Source organism: Typha angustifolia, chromosome 1, assembly GCF_048772165.1.
Source record: "Typha angustifolia cultivar Huaian chromosome 1, ASM4877216v1, whole genome shotgun sequence".
Lineage (NCBI taxonomy): Eukaryota > Viridiplantae > Streptophyta > Magnoliopsida > Poales > Typhaceae > Typha > Typha angustifolia.
In genome coordinates, this window is record NC_133239.1 from 10,215,016 (window position 1) to 10,233,431 (window position 18,416).

Here is an 18,416-nt window from a genome sequence, read left to right on the forward strand (position 1 = left end):
GGGTCGTGTTATCAAATCCCCAAAGACGGGGTGCGAATCACAAAATAAGCAAAATATAGGGTGTGATTTATAAAAATCCTATTTTAAAATTACTATCATAATCAGTAATTTTTAAATATAAATTCGTTAATTGAGTCAATAATTAAAAAAAAATCATATAAAATTAATTTTTAATTTATTAATTTCCTTGCAAATTATTTATTAGGAAAATGATTTATATGAGAAAACTTATATTTAATTGAGATTTAGTTGCATATTGTAATTAGTAGAAAGTTTTGAAGTCCGGTAGACCCGTAAAAAAATTTATTTGGGAGGGCTAATTTGGTAAAAGAAAATTCGGAAAATTGGACCGAAACCCCCACCGAAACCTTAAATACTCGGTCTGTTCCTTCCTCTTTCCCAGCTCTCTCGACGGCAAATTCGACTGCGACGGTGGTCGGCGAGCACGACGGAGACGGTAACGTTAGTCTCTTCCTCTTTCTCTCTCACTCCCACTCTTTCCCTCTCACAGTCTCTCTCTCGATCACTGTCACTCTCTATCTCTCTCCCTCTTCACCGCCGGGGCTAACTTTCTCCCTCTCACGGCCTCACCCACTGCCGCCTCTACCTTTCTCTCTCTCTCCTCTGCCACCGATCACATTTCTCCCCCTCCCTTTTTATTTTTTATATATTCAAAATTCTCGTGATGCGTTTTTTTTTAATTTTTGTTTTTATTTAGATGGTTCCTTATTTAAATGCTCAAGCTGTGAATTTCTCGAGACATTTCTTTTCTTTTCTTTTTCCTAGGTTCTCAAGTCGTGTATTTTCTAAGATGATTCTTATTTACATGCTTGGGTTGTGTGTATTTTGAAGATTTCTTATTGAAATGCTCAGGTCGTGTATTCCTTGAAATGATTTTTTATCTAAATAATCCGGATGTGTATTTCTCTAGATAGTACCTTGTTTACATGCTCAGGTTTTGAACCTCTTAAGATGAGTGTTGTTTTCTAAATGCTCAAGTGGTGTATTTTCGAAGATGATTTATTTACATCCTCAGATTGTGTCTTTGTTGGGACGATCTTTCGTTCAAATGCTCAGGTCCTAGATTTATTGACATGGTTCCTTATTTACATGCTCAGGCTGTGTAGTTCTTGAGATTGAGATGGTTTCCTATTTAAATACTCGAGCTGTGAATTCTCGGGAATTCTTCTTTCCTTTTCTTTTATTAGATTCTCAAGTCGTGTATTTTCTAAGATGATTCTTATTTACATGCTTGGGTTGTGTATTTTGAAGATTTCTTATTGAAATGCTCTGGTCGTTTATTCCTTGAAATAATTTCTTATCTAAATAATCCGGACGTCTATATCTTTAGATAGTACATTGTTTATATTGCTCAGGTTTTGAACCTCTTATAGACGAGCGTTGTATTCTAAATGCTCAAGCGGTATATTTTCGGAGATAATTTATTTACATTCTCAGATTGTGTATTTTTTGAGATGATCTTTTGTTAAAATGTTCGGGTTTTTGATTTCTTGACATGATTCCTTATCTACATGCCCAGGATGTGTATATCTTGAGATTGTTCTCTATTTAAATGCACTGCTTGTGTATTCTTAACATTTTTGGTTGTTGTTGTTGTTGTTGAATGCTCGGGTTGTGTACCTTCAGAGATGGTATTTGTTATCTTAATGTTCCTCATCTTGTAAACAGTGAAACTCCTGGATATGTTTGGGTATGCGGGTCATTCTTTCAGTTATTTGGTCATGTGAAAAGATGAGCTTTGTTGTTTAAACCCTTTAGTTGTATGTCTTGATATTGGTTTTGTTCACTTTGCTATTTGAGCGTTGGACTTATCTTAAAAGAAAAGAAGAGAGAACATAATTTCGATCCATTCTTAAATATTAGGAGGATTTCTTTTTATGGCTTCTTTGAGGTCTCTTGGTTTGATGCTAATGTTTTCTTATTTAAAAAGTAAAATTAGTGGACTTTGGTGACGATCCCCTAGTCATCTGGTTTTCCTCATATGGGTTTTTGCTTAGAATATTGGTATATTCGATGTTTTGTTGACAAGAGGTGGTTTCAAGAAATATGTTCTTTCGATTCTAATGTCTTAGCATTAGGGCCTTAGGGATGAATTCAAATATTGATTGGCAGACAAGCCAAGAGTCAAACTTAGTAGAATAGGATTGTACTTGGGTATAGGTATTTCTTTGTATTATACTTTTGAAATTTATTATCAAGAACTCTTGTTATTTTTGACATTTTCAAGGTAAGGCGGAGAAGAACAATAGGATAGTATGCTATTAGTTTTGAATGCAACTGATGTTAGGAAATGGGAAGGGTATTTGAGCAATGGATCATACATCTATCAGGATGCTATAATGGTAGTGTGAATAATAATTTAGCAGTCACAATTGCATTTTCAAGGTAAGGTGGAGAAGAATGATAGTGTAGTATGCTATTCGTTTTGAATGCAACTAATGTTAGGAAATGGGAAGGTTATTTGAGCAATGAATCATACATCTATCAGGATGCTATAATGGTAGTGAATAATGATTTAGCAGTCATAATTGCACCTGAATATTGATTTTTATGTCTTGGAAAGTGGAATGCAACATTATATGCTACAAAGTTACTAGGAGTATTGGTAAATATCATGGTTCAAAATTTCATTTTTAACTCCTAGAAAAAATAAATAATCTAGGCTGAAATAGAATGGTTTTAGGCTTTTAGCCTATTGTGGTCCAAAATAAATGTCAAACTAGAAATCTTGATAGTTTTAGCCTTCACCAATGAGTCTCAACTTTAGTTTTTATTAAGTTTTGGCTATTATTGTTCCATCTCCAATGAAACTTCAAATCATCGTAAATATCCTTAGGTGCCCCTTTAACCTAACAAATTTTGAGGTCAAAATTTCTAATAGTAAGGAGTTGTAACACCCAATAAAAAAAAATTGAAGGAAAAAAATGCAAACAAAGAAAAACTTGACCCAAATATCCATCCCCACTGTTTATTCTCCCTCTTTTTATCTATGCCCTTCCTAGCCGCCTCCTTCTAACCTCTTGCCGTTGTCATTGTCGTCACCCTCTGCCACTGTCATCATCTTCTTACTCCAACCCTACCATCAATTTGCCCCACTTTTACTCCCCTTTCTTCTCCCTCTTGTTTCTTCCTCTTCTTGCTTATCTTTTGACCTACACCACGAAGCAACACGACTGTTGTGGCTTGTCTTGCCATATGAGGGGTTGTGAGATGCCACGGGGATGAAGGAGATGAGGGAGAAAAAAGAGAGTTGTCAGATTGACAAATAGAGAGGGAGTGAAGAGTTGGGTTGTGGGAGTAAAATAAGAAATAAAGTAGGCTTTAGAGAAAGAGGGGTGTGGGAAGAAGAAAAAAGAGAGGGAAAAGAAGAGAGAGAAATTTGGTAGTGAGCCCCAGTAGGCATGTTAGGCCTTTCAAGCCCGACTAAACATCATGGGATGTTCTGAGCCTTCACGTTAAGTTTGCGGAGTGGTTGCAAGATTTGTTATTTACTGTTGAGAACATCAAAGCATGGAGGACCGCAACCCTCTCCCCCCCCCCCGATCTTTGGTGGGACAACTGTGCCATTTTGAGACATCATAACTTTTAGGCAAGTGGACACAACTCTCCTCTTTTTGTTCTTGCATATATGTTTGGTAGGGATTTGTGTTAATCATAAGCACCAACACATGCATATAAATTGTTGGGTAACATAGAGAGATAACCTTATAAAGTTGAAGGTGCTTGTGTGCTTCTTATGTTGGTTCTCTCATTTCATGTGAATGATTGTGTTTTTATACTATTTATTGTATTTATGTTATGTACTCATATAATGGTGACAATTATACATATGTGCGTGCCAACACTACACTACATACACGAACTCATGCTAAGAAACATATCGTATTGACGATACCCCATAGGCCTCACCAAGGTAAGGGTGTGGAGCATACTTATACATTACATTATGTTAAGAGTCTCGCCTAAGGTACTAGTTTGTGTTTTCTAGACATTTAGGCATACTGTCGGCCAGCGATAAGTAAGCGTTGAATTATTGTCGTTAAATGAGTATGGGCCGGCGAGTACTCCAAACATGTAATATCAAAGGCAGGAACTATGTAGACTTGGCAAACTTGGCAATACACGATGACGCTTGACTAGGGTGTAGTGTGGAGCTCAGAGTTCGTGAGTATGCATCTCATCGATGTGCGATGGTGGTGATTAGATGATGGTAGGTTCACGATTTTTAGTCTTCATCTACAAATAATTATTTAGTAGTTCGTCGAGCATGAGCATGCAAGATTTATTGCTAAGTTCTCTCCCATTCTTGTGGGGTAGGTTTGGGTAGTTGCAATCCATGATGCCTGAAAGGATGGTAATAGATGCCTATTGTTTAGTTGTATGATTCTCTAAGGGGCTTAGTAGTGGATGCTAGGTGTGTAAATAATGTGTATGGATATGAACTTGATAGGAATGTGTTACATCGTTACTTCATGTATGTAGTTACTGTCACTTTGATCATGACATTATAGCATATTGTATTTACTCTTGGTGATTATGGATATTAGCATGGGATTGTCATATATGAATGATTGCTGGATTGATGCGACTCCTATCTTCTTTGCTATTGTTATTGAGCATGTTCATATCTAATTCTTTATATTTACTTTTGCATCTTTACATCACTGGTGTGACCTACTTGCTGAGCACTCGACTCACTTTTCAATTGATTTTTTTATTTTTCAAACTAGTCAGTGTCGTTGACTAAATGTTGAGAGACTAGGCTCTTGTGAGGCTCTAGCTTTTCCATTTCTTTTGTTAGTGCAATTGGTCTAAAATAGGTTTAGGCTTCTTTAAATTTTTATATCAAAATCCAAATGTATTTTCAATTGTCGTTAGTCTTGTTCGATGTACCACTAATAGACATATAGTCGCCTGAGAGCCCTATTATATACTTTCTCTATATGTTTGGGGGCGTTTGATGCTGATATACATGTATGAGGCCTTATTACTTGGGTTACTGTGTGAGCCTCACTAGTGTGAATCTCATGAATGGGAAGTGATAGCCTAAGGGTATTTCAATCTAGTTCCCCTAACCCTAGCCAAGTCATTCTCATTTATATAACTTTACAATTAATCATCACCACAATTTCACTTTACCTTTTTTGGCACTTAATATGTTTTGAGGTATAGTTCTATACTACTAAATGCATAGTTTTGTCTTCTGAAGAGTATTATACTGGTATGGAGGAAGAAGGCCCCGCCATCCCGATGAGTAAGACCCCTGAAGCCACGGAGGTGACGCCAACCGCTGCCCCCAAGTTGGAGGCGAGTGCTTCTAAGTACCTTGAGGGTCTCCCTTCACGTGGCAACTTCTCCTCTCCCGTCCTCCAATCCAGCATGGTATCCCTTCGATGTTCCTCTCTCCATTTCATCCCAAATCCTAAGCTCCTCTTTTACCTTCTTGATTTGGATGTTTGTTTCTTTGAGATTTTGATATGTTTTGGTTATGATCCCCCATTTCTGGGTTGCTCATTGGATTTGTGCAGGGTGGTCTCCGATTATATGTCTGTGATCATGATACAGCTCCTCAAGGTTCGGTTCAGTAATTCTTGAACTCATTCTTGATGACATTATTTTTATTTTCTTGGGGATGCATGGTTATGTGAAATTTGTTGAAAAGATTCCAACTTTAAGTTTGAAAGGGGAGAAATTAGATGATAATTGTGCATGCATTAGGGTTTGAATAGAATATGAAATTATGCTTAAACTTGTCATATTACATCAGTTGAGGGTGTTAGCTTTAAATGTCTTTCAAAATAATGGTTATTATTATCCGACTTGGTTTTGCATGTAGCATATAGTGTGATATTTGTATTCAGGAAACGATGGAAATGTAAATATGGCTTGCATTTGCTTCGGCCATAATGGATTTGGTTTGAACGCCATGAAACATTATTTTCGAAGTTGCTAATTTTTTTTTATATAAATTGGATTGAGAATATTTTCATCTGCGTTTATGCATAGCAATGGTGGGGAATCGACACCATATTACTATATGTTAAGGATATTAAAAGTTCTTAATTTGGAAATTATTGGTTGGTAATATTGAACTTCTAATCAATCCAATTTTGCAAAGTTTCATATTTAAACTACATGATTTAAATGCATAAGATACACTTGGTTTTGCATGTACATGGTGTGAATTTGTATTCAGGAAACTATGGATAATGTTAAGTATGACTTCCGCTAATTTGGCTGTAAGGAATTTGGTTTTGACACCACAGCATTATTTCTGGGGTTGCTATTTTTGATGGTTTTCTTTATAATAAATTGAATAGAGAATATCTCCTCTGCATTTATGCATACTATTGGTGACAGATCGGCACCATATTATATTATATTATATTATAGCTATGGGATAAGCAAAAGTAGGTGTATCATGTCATTCCTTGAACAGAAAGAATTACAAGTGGGAAAAGAAATTGAGGGCGGAGGATATATGTACACAGATAAGCAGATATAGCCAATATATAAAATGTGCATGTAGACTATATTTATATTTTCGAAGTATATGATGCTAAGGGTGCCTATATATAGGTGTTTATTAGTTGTCAATTCCACAATACATTGGACTGTCATGCCATTTTATGGCAGTATGCCTTGTGGAGCATGCTAGCATCTTATTAGGATGTCATGGTTCAGGTGCATTGGCTGACACAAGTGCTCTTGATATCCTATCCATCTTTCTTCCATGAATAAAAATAATATGTTAAAAAGATGACATTTTTTATATAGAGATCTACATACATTTATACCACTTAATATAATTACTAACAAATTGGCAATAATCTTATTACAGACTCATAAGTCCATTTGCCATGTTGTATTGTTTGACATAATGTAAGATTTCAATATAAGTACGTGAGTTTTTGTATAGTAGATTCCATAGTTCTATCACGATTTGAAATCGAAATCATAATCAGCTATATACCTCAATACACTTAAGATATATAAAGCCTTAACTAATATCATCTAAGTCCATAATACAAGAATTAATATGGAAATCTGACTTCAATAAATTTTATTCAATAATAATGAGAAATAATCAATGTCACCACTAATGTGTCTCTAATTAAATTGAATTAACAGATAATTTAAAACATAAAGATTAAAATAACTGAGAGGTAAAAAGGGGTATATCCTAAATAGAGGTAGAGTCCTGGTGTATCTCGCTTAATCATCATGTTGACTAGTACTTGAAATATTGTCCTGGTGTATCTCGCTTAATCATCATGTTGACTAGTACTTGAAATATTAGAAGAGAAATCTCTTGAGCCAACAACTATAGCTCAGTAAGTAAAATCCATTTTAAAGCCAATTAAATCCAAATTCATAAACGTAACTTGAAAAAATTCAAGTCCAACGATATAAAATGATAATTTTACTAAACATTCTTATTGTAACAGTAATAACAGCACAAATAATAACAAATTAAGTCATATCTCATAACATGCTTAGTTTCAACATACTAAATTTTTTTCAATAATAATAATGTCATTTATCTCAGTTGGATCAATGCTTTGTGTATCAATATCAATTAGAAGTCACTTCGAGATGACGCTTATGTCTTTTCCTTATCTTATAATTTAATTTAATTCATATCATAATTTCTGAAATTGAAACTAATCAATTACTAAAATAGGCTAATTTAATCCCTGTGGCTGGCCCGTAGCCCACATTTTTCCTTTTATAATTATTAGGCTTGGCCAAGGTCCAACCCATTACCAAAATAAAAGGCTGGGCTGTGGAGTAATCCGCAGCCCACAACTTAAAACTAAGGATCAAGTCGGATCCTTAGGTCCAAAACCCAGATGAGAACTCGAGAACCCAAGCCCAACCTTTTCTTCCTCAATGAGACTGACAAGGGAGAAAAGAAAGAGAGGAAAGGGAAGGGAAAGAAAAGGAAAATCGTCGACGATCACTATCATCGACAGTTCACCGACCTAGCCAACACTCTTCTCGCGACCTCGACGACTTAAACGAGGGGAGGAAAGATCAGCCATGGCGATCAACAGTGGGAGACCCTCCATCCATGACCGATTGCGACCCAAGCCATGAGAGCATCCCTAGAAGGTACTAATGGCATGAGGCCTAAAGCACGGAGCTTTCGGTGACGGAGTGGCAGTGACCCAAAGCCGCTAGCCAATGTGATTCACCGACGAGGCCGAAATACCAAAATTAGGTATTTTTATTGTAACCCATTAAATTTAAATTAAAGATTAAGGGGCGGGGGAGGATTGACGTCTTAGTCGCGTGGTGGTCTTCGATTGCTCCGGTGATGCTTAGGCCAATCTTTTGAAACGCGGTGGGGAGTGGCCGGCGGTCACCCCACCGCCCAGCGCCAAGGCAGAAAGCGGGCGACAAGGCAGCTGATAAGGTGGTTTAGCATTATTTATATAAAAGAATTAAAAATAATTAAAGATTATATGTAAATATTATTAGATAATTAATATTAAATTTATTACATTGTACTTTTAAATTCACACTATTCATCACTTATATAGAGAAATTTGCAGCATGTGGCAAGTTTAGTAATTAGAAAAAAAGAGGGCATTTTTTCCTAAAAATAGGTGCACTAGGACAAAGCTAGTGCTTAGGCCAGCTGCCATAAATCACTTCACATCAATCACTCGACAATCTACATCACCTTTCTCCTAAACCAGCTGTCGTCCCCTTTGCCTAAACCAGCTGCCATCTCAGCCTATGAAAATCAGTTGCCATCCTCTTTTCCTAAACCACTTATCCTTTTCTTTCCGTTTTCCTTTTCTCTTCCCTTTTCCCTTCCCCTTTCCAGCCCACAAACAGATGTAATGCATTATATTATTCTTCACTGAGCGGTGTTGTTTGAGTTCGTCGTCGTCGTTGCTCCCACTGCCGCTGCCAATATAGCTTGCTGTTGTCGCTTAAGAGAAGATGGAGAGGAGGAAGAGAGCTCAATTGGGTTAGGGTGGAGTGCGATTTTTTTTTAAAAAAAATTTAGTTACTCACTAACTAACTATATATTAGATAATCCAACCCGTTACCGTGTTACCTAACCCGCTATAACGACTAAGCAGGCCATGTGGGCCACTAAACGATAAGGGGCCTGCCAAAAGACAAATGGTGGCCTACTCGCCATTTGCAGGCAGCCAATGTGGGATGTGGGGCGGCTGGCTCGTTGCCCCGCCATGGCGGCCGCCTTGGCTGCCATTAAAAACACTGGTTCCGACAGTCCAATCTCATTGCGCAAGCTCCAATGGGTTTAGGAAAGAATTTGGATTTGATTCGGAAAGAATATATATATATATATATATATATATATATATATATATATATATATTGACGTAGGGTGTGAAATAATAGGGTTGGGATTTATCTTTATAAGTTAAGTTTTTAAATCCTAATCCGAATTTGGATTTGATTTGGAGTGGTCGAAAATCTTATAGCCACCTCTCCTGTCGTGTGACAGGGAGGGAGAGAGAAGGGGGTTGCATGTGTGCTCTCTTTTCTATTTTTTTTTTTTTTCAGTTCTTACATCTTCTCGCTCATGCTAGAGTAGTTGCATTAATAAGCTGGTAGAGTGTATTTTTTTTTACCTCCAATCCTGCACTTGGAGGTTTAGCATGCACAGCAATGTTCATACAGTGACTAAAGTTGTCTTGTTTTCAATATGTTAGAATTTTTTTCCCTGTTCTTTGTTTCTTTTGCATCAAGATATTTTGTCTAATCTATCTTCCGTCATTCACATTGAATGTTAAAAGAGACCAACTGCTTACTGCTTTGTGGCCTCCTCACTTGGAAAAAAAATCTTCAGATGGTCTTATTAGGATTATATTGTTTTCTCTATAGGCTTCGTAGTAAGTGGATATGGTGCTGTTAAGAGAGTTTGGGAATTTTTTATACATCTTCTGGGTCTTTCTTGTTCAAATTAAGTGCTCCATGACAAGAAGCTAATTACTTTCTACTTGTCATTGTAAATTGCCAGCTGAATACCTCTTTGTCTATTGTTCTTTCAAATGCTTTTCTGTGTTCCAATCTTGACTTTGTTGTGATTGTAATTACTGATTCTGGTTGTTAATTCAGAAGGGCAGATAATTAAGACAAATACAACAAACATATTAATCAGAGCTCTTCAAATCAACAAACTGAAGAATGAGTCAAAGGATGCAAATGCTAAAACAAGAGGAAGTGGCAAAGGAAAGAGGTACAACTTCTCTCTATCTTGAATAGTTGACAAACACTTAAAATTAATGCCAACTGATGTTCACTGCATGCACCTGAATCTTGAAGAATCCCGTTGCTTATCTGTGTTTACCATTCCAAACTCGTCTGTAATTTGTAACTGTATCTTATATTTTTGTGACTTTCATATACTCTTATCTTTTCCATGCACTTTTCACTTCTTCTTATGTGCTTGTTCCCTCTGTTTTTTTATGCTTCTATAATTATCATCTAATTGATGCCCTCTAATTACATTTTTAGCTTTTAAGGCCTATATGTTAGTAGTTCAAGGAGGGGAAAAACAGTGAGAGAGATCATCTGGGTCGAAGAGGCAATTGTCGATAACAGTCAATCTAATTTACATTAGGTAGCCTGTTGATCCATTAGTATGTTTCTGTAAGTACTAAGGCTTGTCCTAGTGCCCTGTTCTCCAGTCATTGAAGCATCCCTTCTAGAAGTAAGGTTTTATTTCTTTCCCTCGACATCAGTGTTAAGTGGTTTAGGACTCCCTTCACTCAACAAACCTACTCCCTTCCCTTAAAGAAACCTGCTCACATCAGCTCAAACACGCTGTTAGCTCCATGCCCTTAGAAATCCCTCTTTGATCAACTTGAAAATTAATTCTCTTGGATATCCCTGTTTTTATTTTTTGGTTGTCCAAGTCTCTTCTTTTCTTTTCTTTTTCTTTTTCTTTTTTCTAGTCGTTTTTTCTTAAACAAAAACATAAATGTTGAAGGTGAACCTCCACGAACTTGATTAAACGTATGTTGTGAACTTGAGTCTGCATTGGTTATTTATGACTGAGGATCAAAAAGAGGAGCTTGAGGTTGATAAGTAATCCATTAATGTAAAGTAGTGTTGGAAGATGTGAATTCATCACAGAGAAAAGTTATGGGCAAAATTCACGGGATGCATGGCAAGGACTTTGTGGATGGTCTCATTGATTTTGTGTTGCTCTTGTTCGGTTTGACATGGGATATGTTCAAAATAGCTTGCCCAAACCAAGGCATGCTTTAACAAAAGGTACATAACAATGGTTAAGATGATGCTGATAGATCTAGAGATTATATGATGTTCTGTCAAATGATGCAAATTAATAGTAGACGTAGTGTCAAAAGTTACTGTGTTGTCGGTTTTACTTGCATGTGTGGTTCAGATACTATAAAATAATATTATAACGGAATTGAAGCATGTTGCATGGGATTGAGGGAAAACATGTTAATTTCTTACAAGTTGAAGTTTTTAGGATTCATGACTTTCATATATCATGGTTTTTATTTTGTGATGTTAAATTAAACTTATCATTATCTAATATCGTAAGGTTTTAGAGTAGTTGGTGGGATATCATGGTATCAGAGCTAAGAGTTCCTAGTTCAAATTCTATTCGGCTTATGCCATTTAAAATGTAAAATTTCTACAAATGTAATTCAAACTCAGGAGGTAACACAAATACACATAACAGAGTAGGTTATTGATAATATAATGGTCAGTGTATTAAAAGGCGGCTATGGATTGTGGCTGGTCAGGCGGTTACACCACCATATAGTGCCTAGGTGGAAGGCTAGCGCTAAGGTAGTCTAGTATTTTTAATATATAAAAAAGTAAAAATAGTTGTATAGGATATATGATATATATTAATATAGTATATATAAATATTTAGTCAAATAACAAAACTCAATCACTGCTAATTAAATTCACAGTTCACAGTCAACTGATAGTTATAAATGTCAATCATATGATTTGCTAGATTATCAAATTGGCTTAATCAACTAAATAAAATCCAAGTGTGTGCTGTGCTTACACTTTTAATTTCATGACTTTCTAGATTGTGATTCATAGATAGAAGTGACATACATGTGGACACATGAGAGCTGAGACACCTCTTAGTGAGGTTTTTTTTGAATAAAAAGGGATCTGAGACACATTAATTTGTCTTCAGGTGAGCCATGAGAGCTTAATGCAGCAGAAGAAACAGCAGGTAATGTTTTGGAAGAAAGAGAATAAACATAGGAGAGTGGAAGGGAATAAAGAGAAGAAGAAGCAATGGTTTTCTAGGGTTTCCTGTTGCTGTCCGCTTGCCATCACTTTTGAGAGGAGATGATCAAGAGGAGTGAGGGAGAGAGGAGAGATTTGGGGTTAGGGCTCAAACAAATCAATAGAGAGGGAGTGAGGGAGAGTGAGACATTTTGGGGTTCTTTTTTTATTTAACTTAGTTCACCCATTAACATTCCAATTTGACTTATTAGCTAGAGACTTGCTCCAATACCCAAGCAGGCTGCAGGCCTGCCAGGTGAAAAGGCGGCCTGCCTGCCTTGTGTTGGCTGCATTCTTGGTTTGTGGGATGGTCGGTGTGTTGCCATGCCAAGGTGGCCACCTTAAATACCTTTCAAAACATCGATAATGGTATCGTGGGAAAGTATTTGCAAAAAACCCAAAAAGATCAATTGTTATGGAGTTGTTACTTTGTCGATGATTTTCTACTCGGCATTATTTTGTTAGACTTCTCTTTTTATTCTAAAACTACCTAATCTAAAAACAATGTCCTCATAAGAGGATATTAAATATTTTTTAAAATTGACATCTTAATATGGAGATCAATTATAGAGCTAATGCAGTTCTGGGAGTTACATAATCATCTATGAAGTGGTTTGATCTAATTATTCCCCTGACTATGTTTCATTATATATGTTTTACTTAGACATTAGTTAGCCAAGTTACTATACTGATGCCTACTAAATATTCCGTCATTTGGTAATAAGTAATTCTGTAATTGCAGATGAAATATGATACAGAAATAACAACATTGCTTTTTCATCTGCAGAAATTAATATTTTTGTTCTTCATTTCTGCTTGCATGTTTGAATTTCAAGATTTCAGTTGCAATGTCATTGCTACATTCTGTCATTCTGGTGCTTGTTCTTACCTGATGTTCTTCATATTCTTATATTTAATCAGATCTGCTGTAAGTTCAGATGGCAAGAGTCCTGTTAAAAGACCCAATGTCACTAATGCTGAAGGTACTTCACTACTTCTGGCCAAGGTTTATTCTTTGACAATTGTTTTATTAACTTAGTTGCATATATTGTAATGCCTAATGATCTCACTCAGCTGTAATTATGGGTAAAAAGAAAATTTTGTTATATTTGATTTTTCTGCACATTTTGCTACATGACACAAATATTATGCTAATGTTTGAATAAGGACTGTATGGAATTCTTATAGTGGTAAAAGGTGCGGAGATTATTCTGTTGGTGCTATTTTACAATATTTTATCCTAATTGTTATTACTTATAGTACTTAGTTCATCAACGCTTTCCAAATCTAAAGACTGGTTTACACTTCAATCTAGGACATTCTTCTTGTAGATACCAAAGTTGAATTGGTTCAACTATGGAGGTTTTCCTGTGAGAATATTCAAATAACAAGTGAACATCTTGGCTTTCAGCAGCTTACTACTGTATTCTGATGCTAGAAGTTTGAAGTTATTATCCAGTATCACAAATACCCAGATATATATGTTCTTCCGCTCTTCATAATCTAGTATTAAACTGTAGTGTACACAGGTGAATATCCAAGATGTTGTTCAGGAGGACATCTTACATTTATTTGAAAAATTCTCCATTCTAGCAACATTTAGCAGGTTTGGTAAATCAGCTTAATTGTAAGCTCTATATTGAGGAAATGAAATTTTAAATTGATATGGTAAAGTTGAAATTTTAATTGAGGAATATTTATTTATTATGGTACCATTTTATGTTCTTGTATGGATGCAATTACCTTTTATCACCTCTAATGGTGAGTTAACTAAACCGTCAATTGATTGGTTTGGCTACAGTTATAAAGGCCTTTTGTTCCACTTTTGTTTGGTTGGAGGAATCCTTTACCTTGATTCAGCTATATCTGGGATAATTTTGTCGTATCATTTTAAGGACTGTCCTATCTCCAAATGAACTGTTATGAGGCTAAAGTAACAGCAACTGGTTAATGATGCTCATTTTCTCTTTTGGATATAAACTTTTCCAGCTAAAGATTCTAACATTTTATGTCGGAGAATGATATTAGTATTAATTTTTACTAGACTATAAGGATTTACATAAGGGCAATGCAGGTTTTACTCATCCAGGACAGGTTTCCATGCATTTGCTTTATTTGATACGTCTGCATCATCTGTAGCTTGAAATGAAATTTTAATGTTGTAGGGGGATTAAGTGGATCAAGTTCAGGTCTTTCTGAAGGGACACTTCACTCTATGACTGTGGAGCGGCTGCGTGCGCTTCTAAGAGAGAGAGGCCTCTCACAGAAAGGAAAAAAGGTAATGACTAGCTCAGAGTGCTGTTATAAGATTCTGTAGCTTCTGCCAATCTTCTATTTAACAGAATAATGCTATTCACTGAGATCTGCATGGTGAGCAATCTTAGGTCTGTAATCTACATGTTATACAATACTAGGTAAAACATGTGCATGTGCATGTCCATACACACTGGTACAAGATAAGCAAGAAAAATTAGGTTGAGTTTCATTATGTTGAGAAAGATATAGAGAGAGACTTTCATCCACAGTTATGTCAAGTTGCGATATATATAATATAATGCTATTATTATGATTCATAAGTAATATGGATCTATCTTAAATTCTAAATGTTATAAATATATTGTATATATAGGCATATTTGGGCTCACGAGTGGAAGTTTTGGCCTTTTTTAGCTTTCATATTGTTAGTAATTCTGATCTACAAGGCAGATGATCCAGTTAACCCACTCTTGCACTTTGAAGCAATGAATTTCCAGAGAAAGTGAACTAAGATCATTGTGTAGCTTACCAAGGCTTTTCCTGTAGATTCTTTTAACATACTTGTTCTGAATTATCAGGAGCTTTTGAAAGTCAAATTTAGGTTAAATTTTATGCTAAAAAACCAATAATCATTGATGGTTGGCCTCATTCTTGCAGGATGAACTGGTTGCTCGCCTGACAGATGAAAGTACATAAGATGGAGAACCAACAGTATACAAGAAGTTGTTATAGGACCAATGCTATCATATGTATAGCTGAACTCCAGAAAAATGTTTCACCTTTTGGGATATATTTGTTCTTTGTTGTTGCCTAACTGTTTTGTTAGGAATTCTGAGACAGAGTGATGGTTGTTGTTAAGCTATATGGTGTTAAGATTTTCTGAATTTCCATTTCGGGACCAGCTGTGAGCTCTTATATCTAGGGACTCCTTAGGGTCATCTACCTTTTGGTAAAGCTTATGTTTTACTATCTGGATCCTTGTGGTTTGTTATAAGCTGCAGTTTGTGCTCACCTTGGTTGTAGACCAAGTAAAAAAGGTCTAATGTTTGCTCATCTTTAAAATCGTACTTTTCCCCTCTAGAAATTCTTTGCCTACGTTAGTGATGTTGTGTGCTTGCAATCAGTGATTACTAATTGCTGATTGTTAGAAGTTGAGATAATAATTCAACCACCCGAACAAGTTAATGTCCAATCCTGAAATCTGTGAAGCTTAGAGATCTTTATTATTTTGTACTAGAAGTCTGTCCTGCTACTTGAGGATATAGTTGATCTAGTAAACAACATATATCATTGCTTTATTTCAACAAAATCCAATGAGGACTGCATGAATTTATAGGAGAAATTGATGAGAAACTCTGCCAGGCTGATGATAGTATACTTGTTACACAGTCAAATTTTTGGCTCTTTCATGCAAAAGCCTGTATCAAGCAACTTGTCACTTTTATTCTGATGTTTATGATATCCAAGTTAGTATTTTGTCCTCTTTCATGCAAAGAAAGCTACTGTGAGCATTTAAAAGATATTTTCCTCTCATATATTCTTTTTGACGACATGCATATGTGGCATCTTGTTGCATGGTTTCCATAAGTTTGAACAGGTACGGAGAGCAGGCAGGCATGTAGAATTTTGAACAACATATACAACATCCAGTGAGGACTACAAACAGTGGACTCATCTCAGGTAAGCTGTCATCCCTTTATGAATTAAGCTAGATTATCATCAAAGGAATACGTGACATGCAAAACTCATTGGTAAGATGATAACAAAGGGAACATTTATATCAGGGCACAGAGAGTGCTAAACACTAGTAGTGTGGAAAATATTTTCCATTTATTGTGCCTTCAGTTGAAAGCAAAATGTTACATAGATTCTGATATATATTCTAGTTACATGGCAACATGCCTATTATCTTTTGTAAACAATTATTCATCTACATCCATCTCCAAGGTTGACATCCAGGAGCCAGACAGAGCTCTTTACCTAGAGCTCTTTACCTATATGCTCACATATAGGTTGCTGAAACAATGAAAACACTTCCTATTCTCCTCTGCGGTAAGGGTAAACTTGGAGCTATTCAGCTGAGCCAATTTAATCAGGTAGATGATCTTTCTAATTTTCTTTTGTCTTTTACACACTCCTTTCCATCATTTCTTTGTACCTCTTGAAAGACTCTAACTTCTGTATCTTCATTTGCTTGTGGAATCTCCTTATGAACACATCAGCTACATGGTCAATCTCATCCTCCAGAATGAATGTTGAACCTTCCTCTTTTGAGTTTCTAACCATATCAATAACTGATCCAGTGGTGTCAGCAAGGCTATCATCATCATCATCTTCTTCTTCTTCTTCGTCATTAAACAGTGAGTGCGTCAGGTCTGGGTAGTCATCCTCGACGCATTCCACTGGCTCAGCCTGCAGGTGAGTTGGTTGCGCCTCGTTCTTTTTTGCACTATAGACGACCATCGCCTTGTTGCTGTTCTCAGTGCTTTGCTCACTCTCGTGGCTCCTTATTGCATGGATCTTGTGGTTGATTGCTCTCATCAAGACCTTCTTGTTGCGATGGAGCTCGAATATGAAGAGCCTGATCTTCATGGCACTGGTTTTGCTCTTCAGTGCCATGGACTTGGCCTTCACTACAGTCATGATAGAAGAGAACACCTGCTTTAAGAAGGAAGAAGCCTTGTTCTTCATATTTGTATTCCTTGGTTTGGAGAACTACAAACAAAAAAATTTGTGGAACAACCACAGTGGTCAAAGGAAAGGATTTACGCAACAGTGTTAACTTGGAATTGTTGTGTCTAGAGTTTAAGAAGGGAGCTAAATTTTTTTTTGCATGCAAGTTGCAGCAGGTGTAATATGTAAGTATGGAACAGGAGGTGGTGATTTTTGCATGGAGTTTCTTCTGTGGGGGGTGAGGGGTTTATATAGAAGTTGAGGAGGATTCGAAGCAACTTCCAATTACTTGAATGGTGGAGTGGGCACTAAGGAAAGCAAAGCAAAGTGAAAAGCTAGAGAAAAAGAGAGGGTGGTAAAGCAAACATGAGTGTCACAGAAGAGTTAAACGGAAAGGAGATAGTAGGCAGGGAAGACACTTGGCTAAATAGGACTGGTGGAGGGCTTTGTTTGGGACCCAACTCTATAAGTTTGGCTTCTAGGATTCCTTGGGCGACAGTTGTCCTAAGGGTCTCTTTTGAATTATTTGACTGTTGATGGGGCTCAAAAGTGCAAAAGTAGAATGACACTGTTGTGCCCACAAGTTAAATCTTAGATTGCATGTCATTTTTTATTGTTACTTTCATCTCTCCCTTGAGTTTTCTTGCAACCACCTTCCAGATCACAGTTCTCATGCAAAATATTTAACTTCTCTATCATTTAAGGAATTTACTTAGCTGATGGAGCACTAAGAGCAACATATGATTGTGACTTCTAGATTTCAATGTCATGTGGATATTTTAGTGGGTACTGCTTTCTTGTGGTAATTTGAACTTTTTCTTGTAATCATCTTTCAGATCTCATGCCAAATATTTTAACTTTTACCATTGGCTAGTTTACTAGGCTGATGGAGTCATGGAACACTAACTAGATAGAAAGAGGGACATAATGATTGTGAATTTTGGATTTTATTTTGATGTGAGACAGGGAAACTCATACAGTAGTTCATTATTACAATAGCTCATAATAGTATACTAATATTCAAAATATAGCCAAGTCTAATGTGTTGTTCATTTACTTTTCTGAAATCTTCACTCTAAAGAGTCCAAATATATATATATATATATATTCTTCAATACAAAGGGTCCCCTACAAATCACCACCTATATTTTAGTCTTTTGTGTGAAAAGCTACTCATTCTGATATTTTTG

The 18,416-nt window shown here is 36.2% G+C and overlaps 2 protein-coding genes across 2 annotated transcripts; one reads left to right on the top strand and one right to left on the bottom strand.

The window, feature by feature from the left end:
- The first annotated feature begins 408 nt into the window (after positions 1 to 408).
- Positions 409 to 15,564, top strand: LOC140764025 (protein LOWER TEMPERATURE 1). The gene is made up of 7 exons (XM_073102450.1): positions 409 to 457; positions 5,231 to 5,403; positions 5,550 to 5,595; positions 10,126 to 10,246; positions 13,219 to 13,280; positions 14,463 to 14,575; positions 15,211 to 15,564. Exons 2-7 carry the CDS (start codon positions 5,245 to 5,247, stop codon positions 15,247 to 15,249), a joined length of 540 nt encoding a protein of 179 aa, XP_072958551.1. The 5' UTR covers positions 409 to 457; positions 5,231 to 5,244; the 3' UTR covers positions 15,250 to 15,564.
- A 772-nt stretch (positions 15,565 to 16,336) lies between these two features.
- On the bottom strand, positions 16,337 to 18,343 carry LOC140762373 (uncharacterized). The gene has a single exon (XM_073100128.1). It carries the CDS (start codon positions 17,242 to 17,244, stop codon positions 16,681 to 16,683), a length of 564 nt encoding a protein of 187 aa, XP_072956229.1. The 5' UTR covers positions 17,245 to 18,343; the 3' UTR covers positions 16,337 to 16,680.
- Between the last annotated feature and the right edge of the window lie 73 nt (positions 18,344 to 18,416).

What these genes read in the sequence shown, in the direction of transcription:
- LOC140764025 (XM_073102450.1), top strand. Translation starts at nt 5,245, where the DNA reads ATGGAGGAAGAAGGCCCCGCCATCCCGATGAGTAAGACCCCTGAAGCC. An exon ending in TCATGATACAGCTCCTCAAG is followed by an intron (nt 5,596 to 10,125) that starts GTTCGGTTCAGT and finishes TTGTTAATTCAG; the next exon opens with AAGGGCAGATAATTAAGACA. An exon ending in CAATGTCACTAATGCTGAAG is followed by an intron (nt 13,281 to 14,462) that starts GTACTTCACTAC and finishes TTAATGTTGTAG; the next exon opens with GGGGATTAAGTGGATCAAGT.
- LOC140762373 (XM_073100128.1), bottom strand. Translation starts at nt 17,244, where the DNA reads ATGAAGAACAAGGCTTCTTCCTTCTTAAAGCAGGTGTTCTCTTCTATC.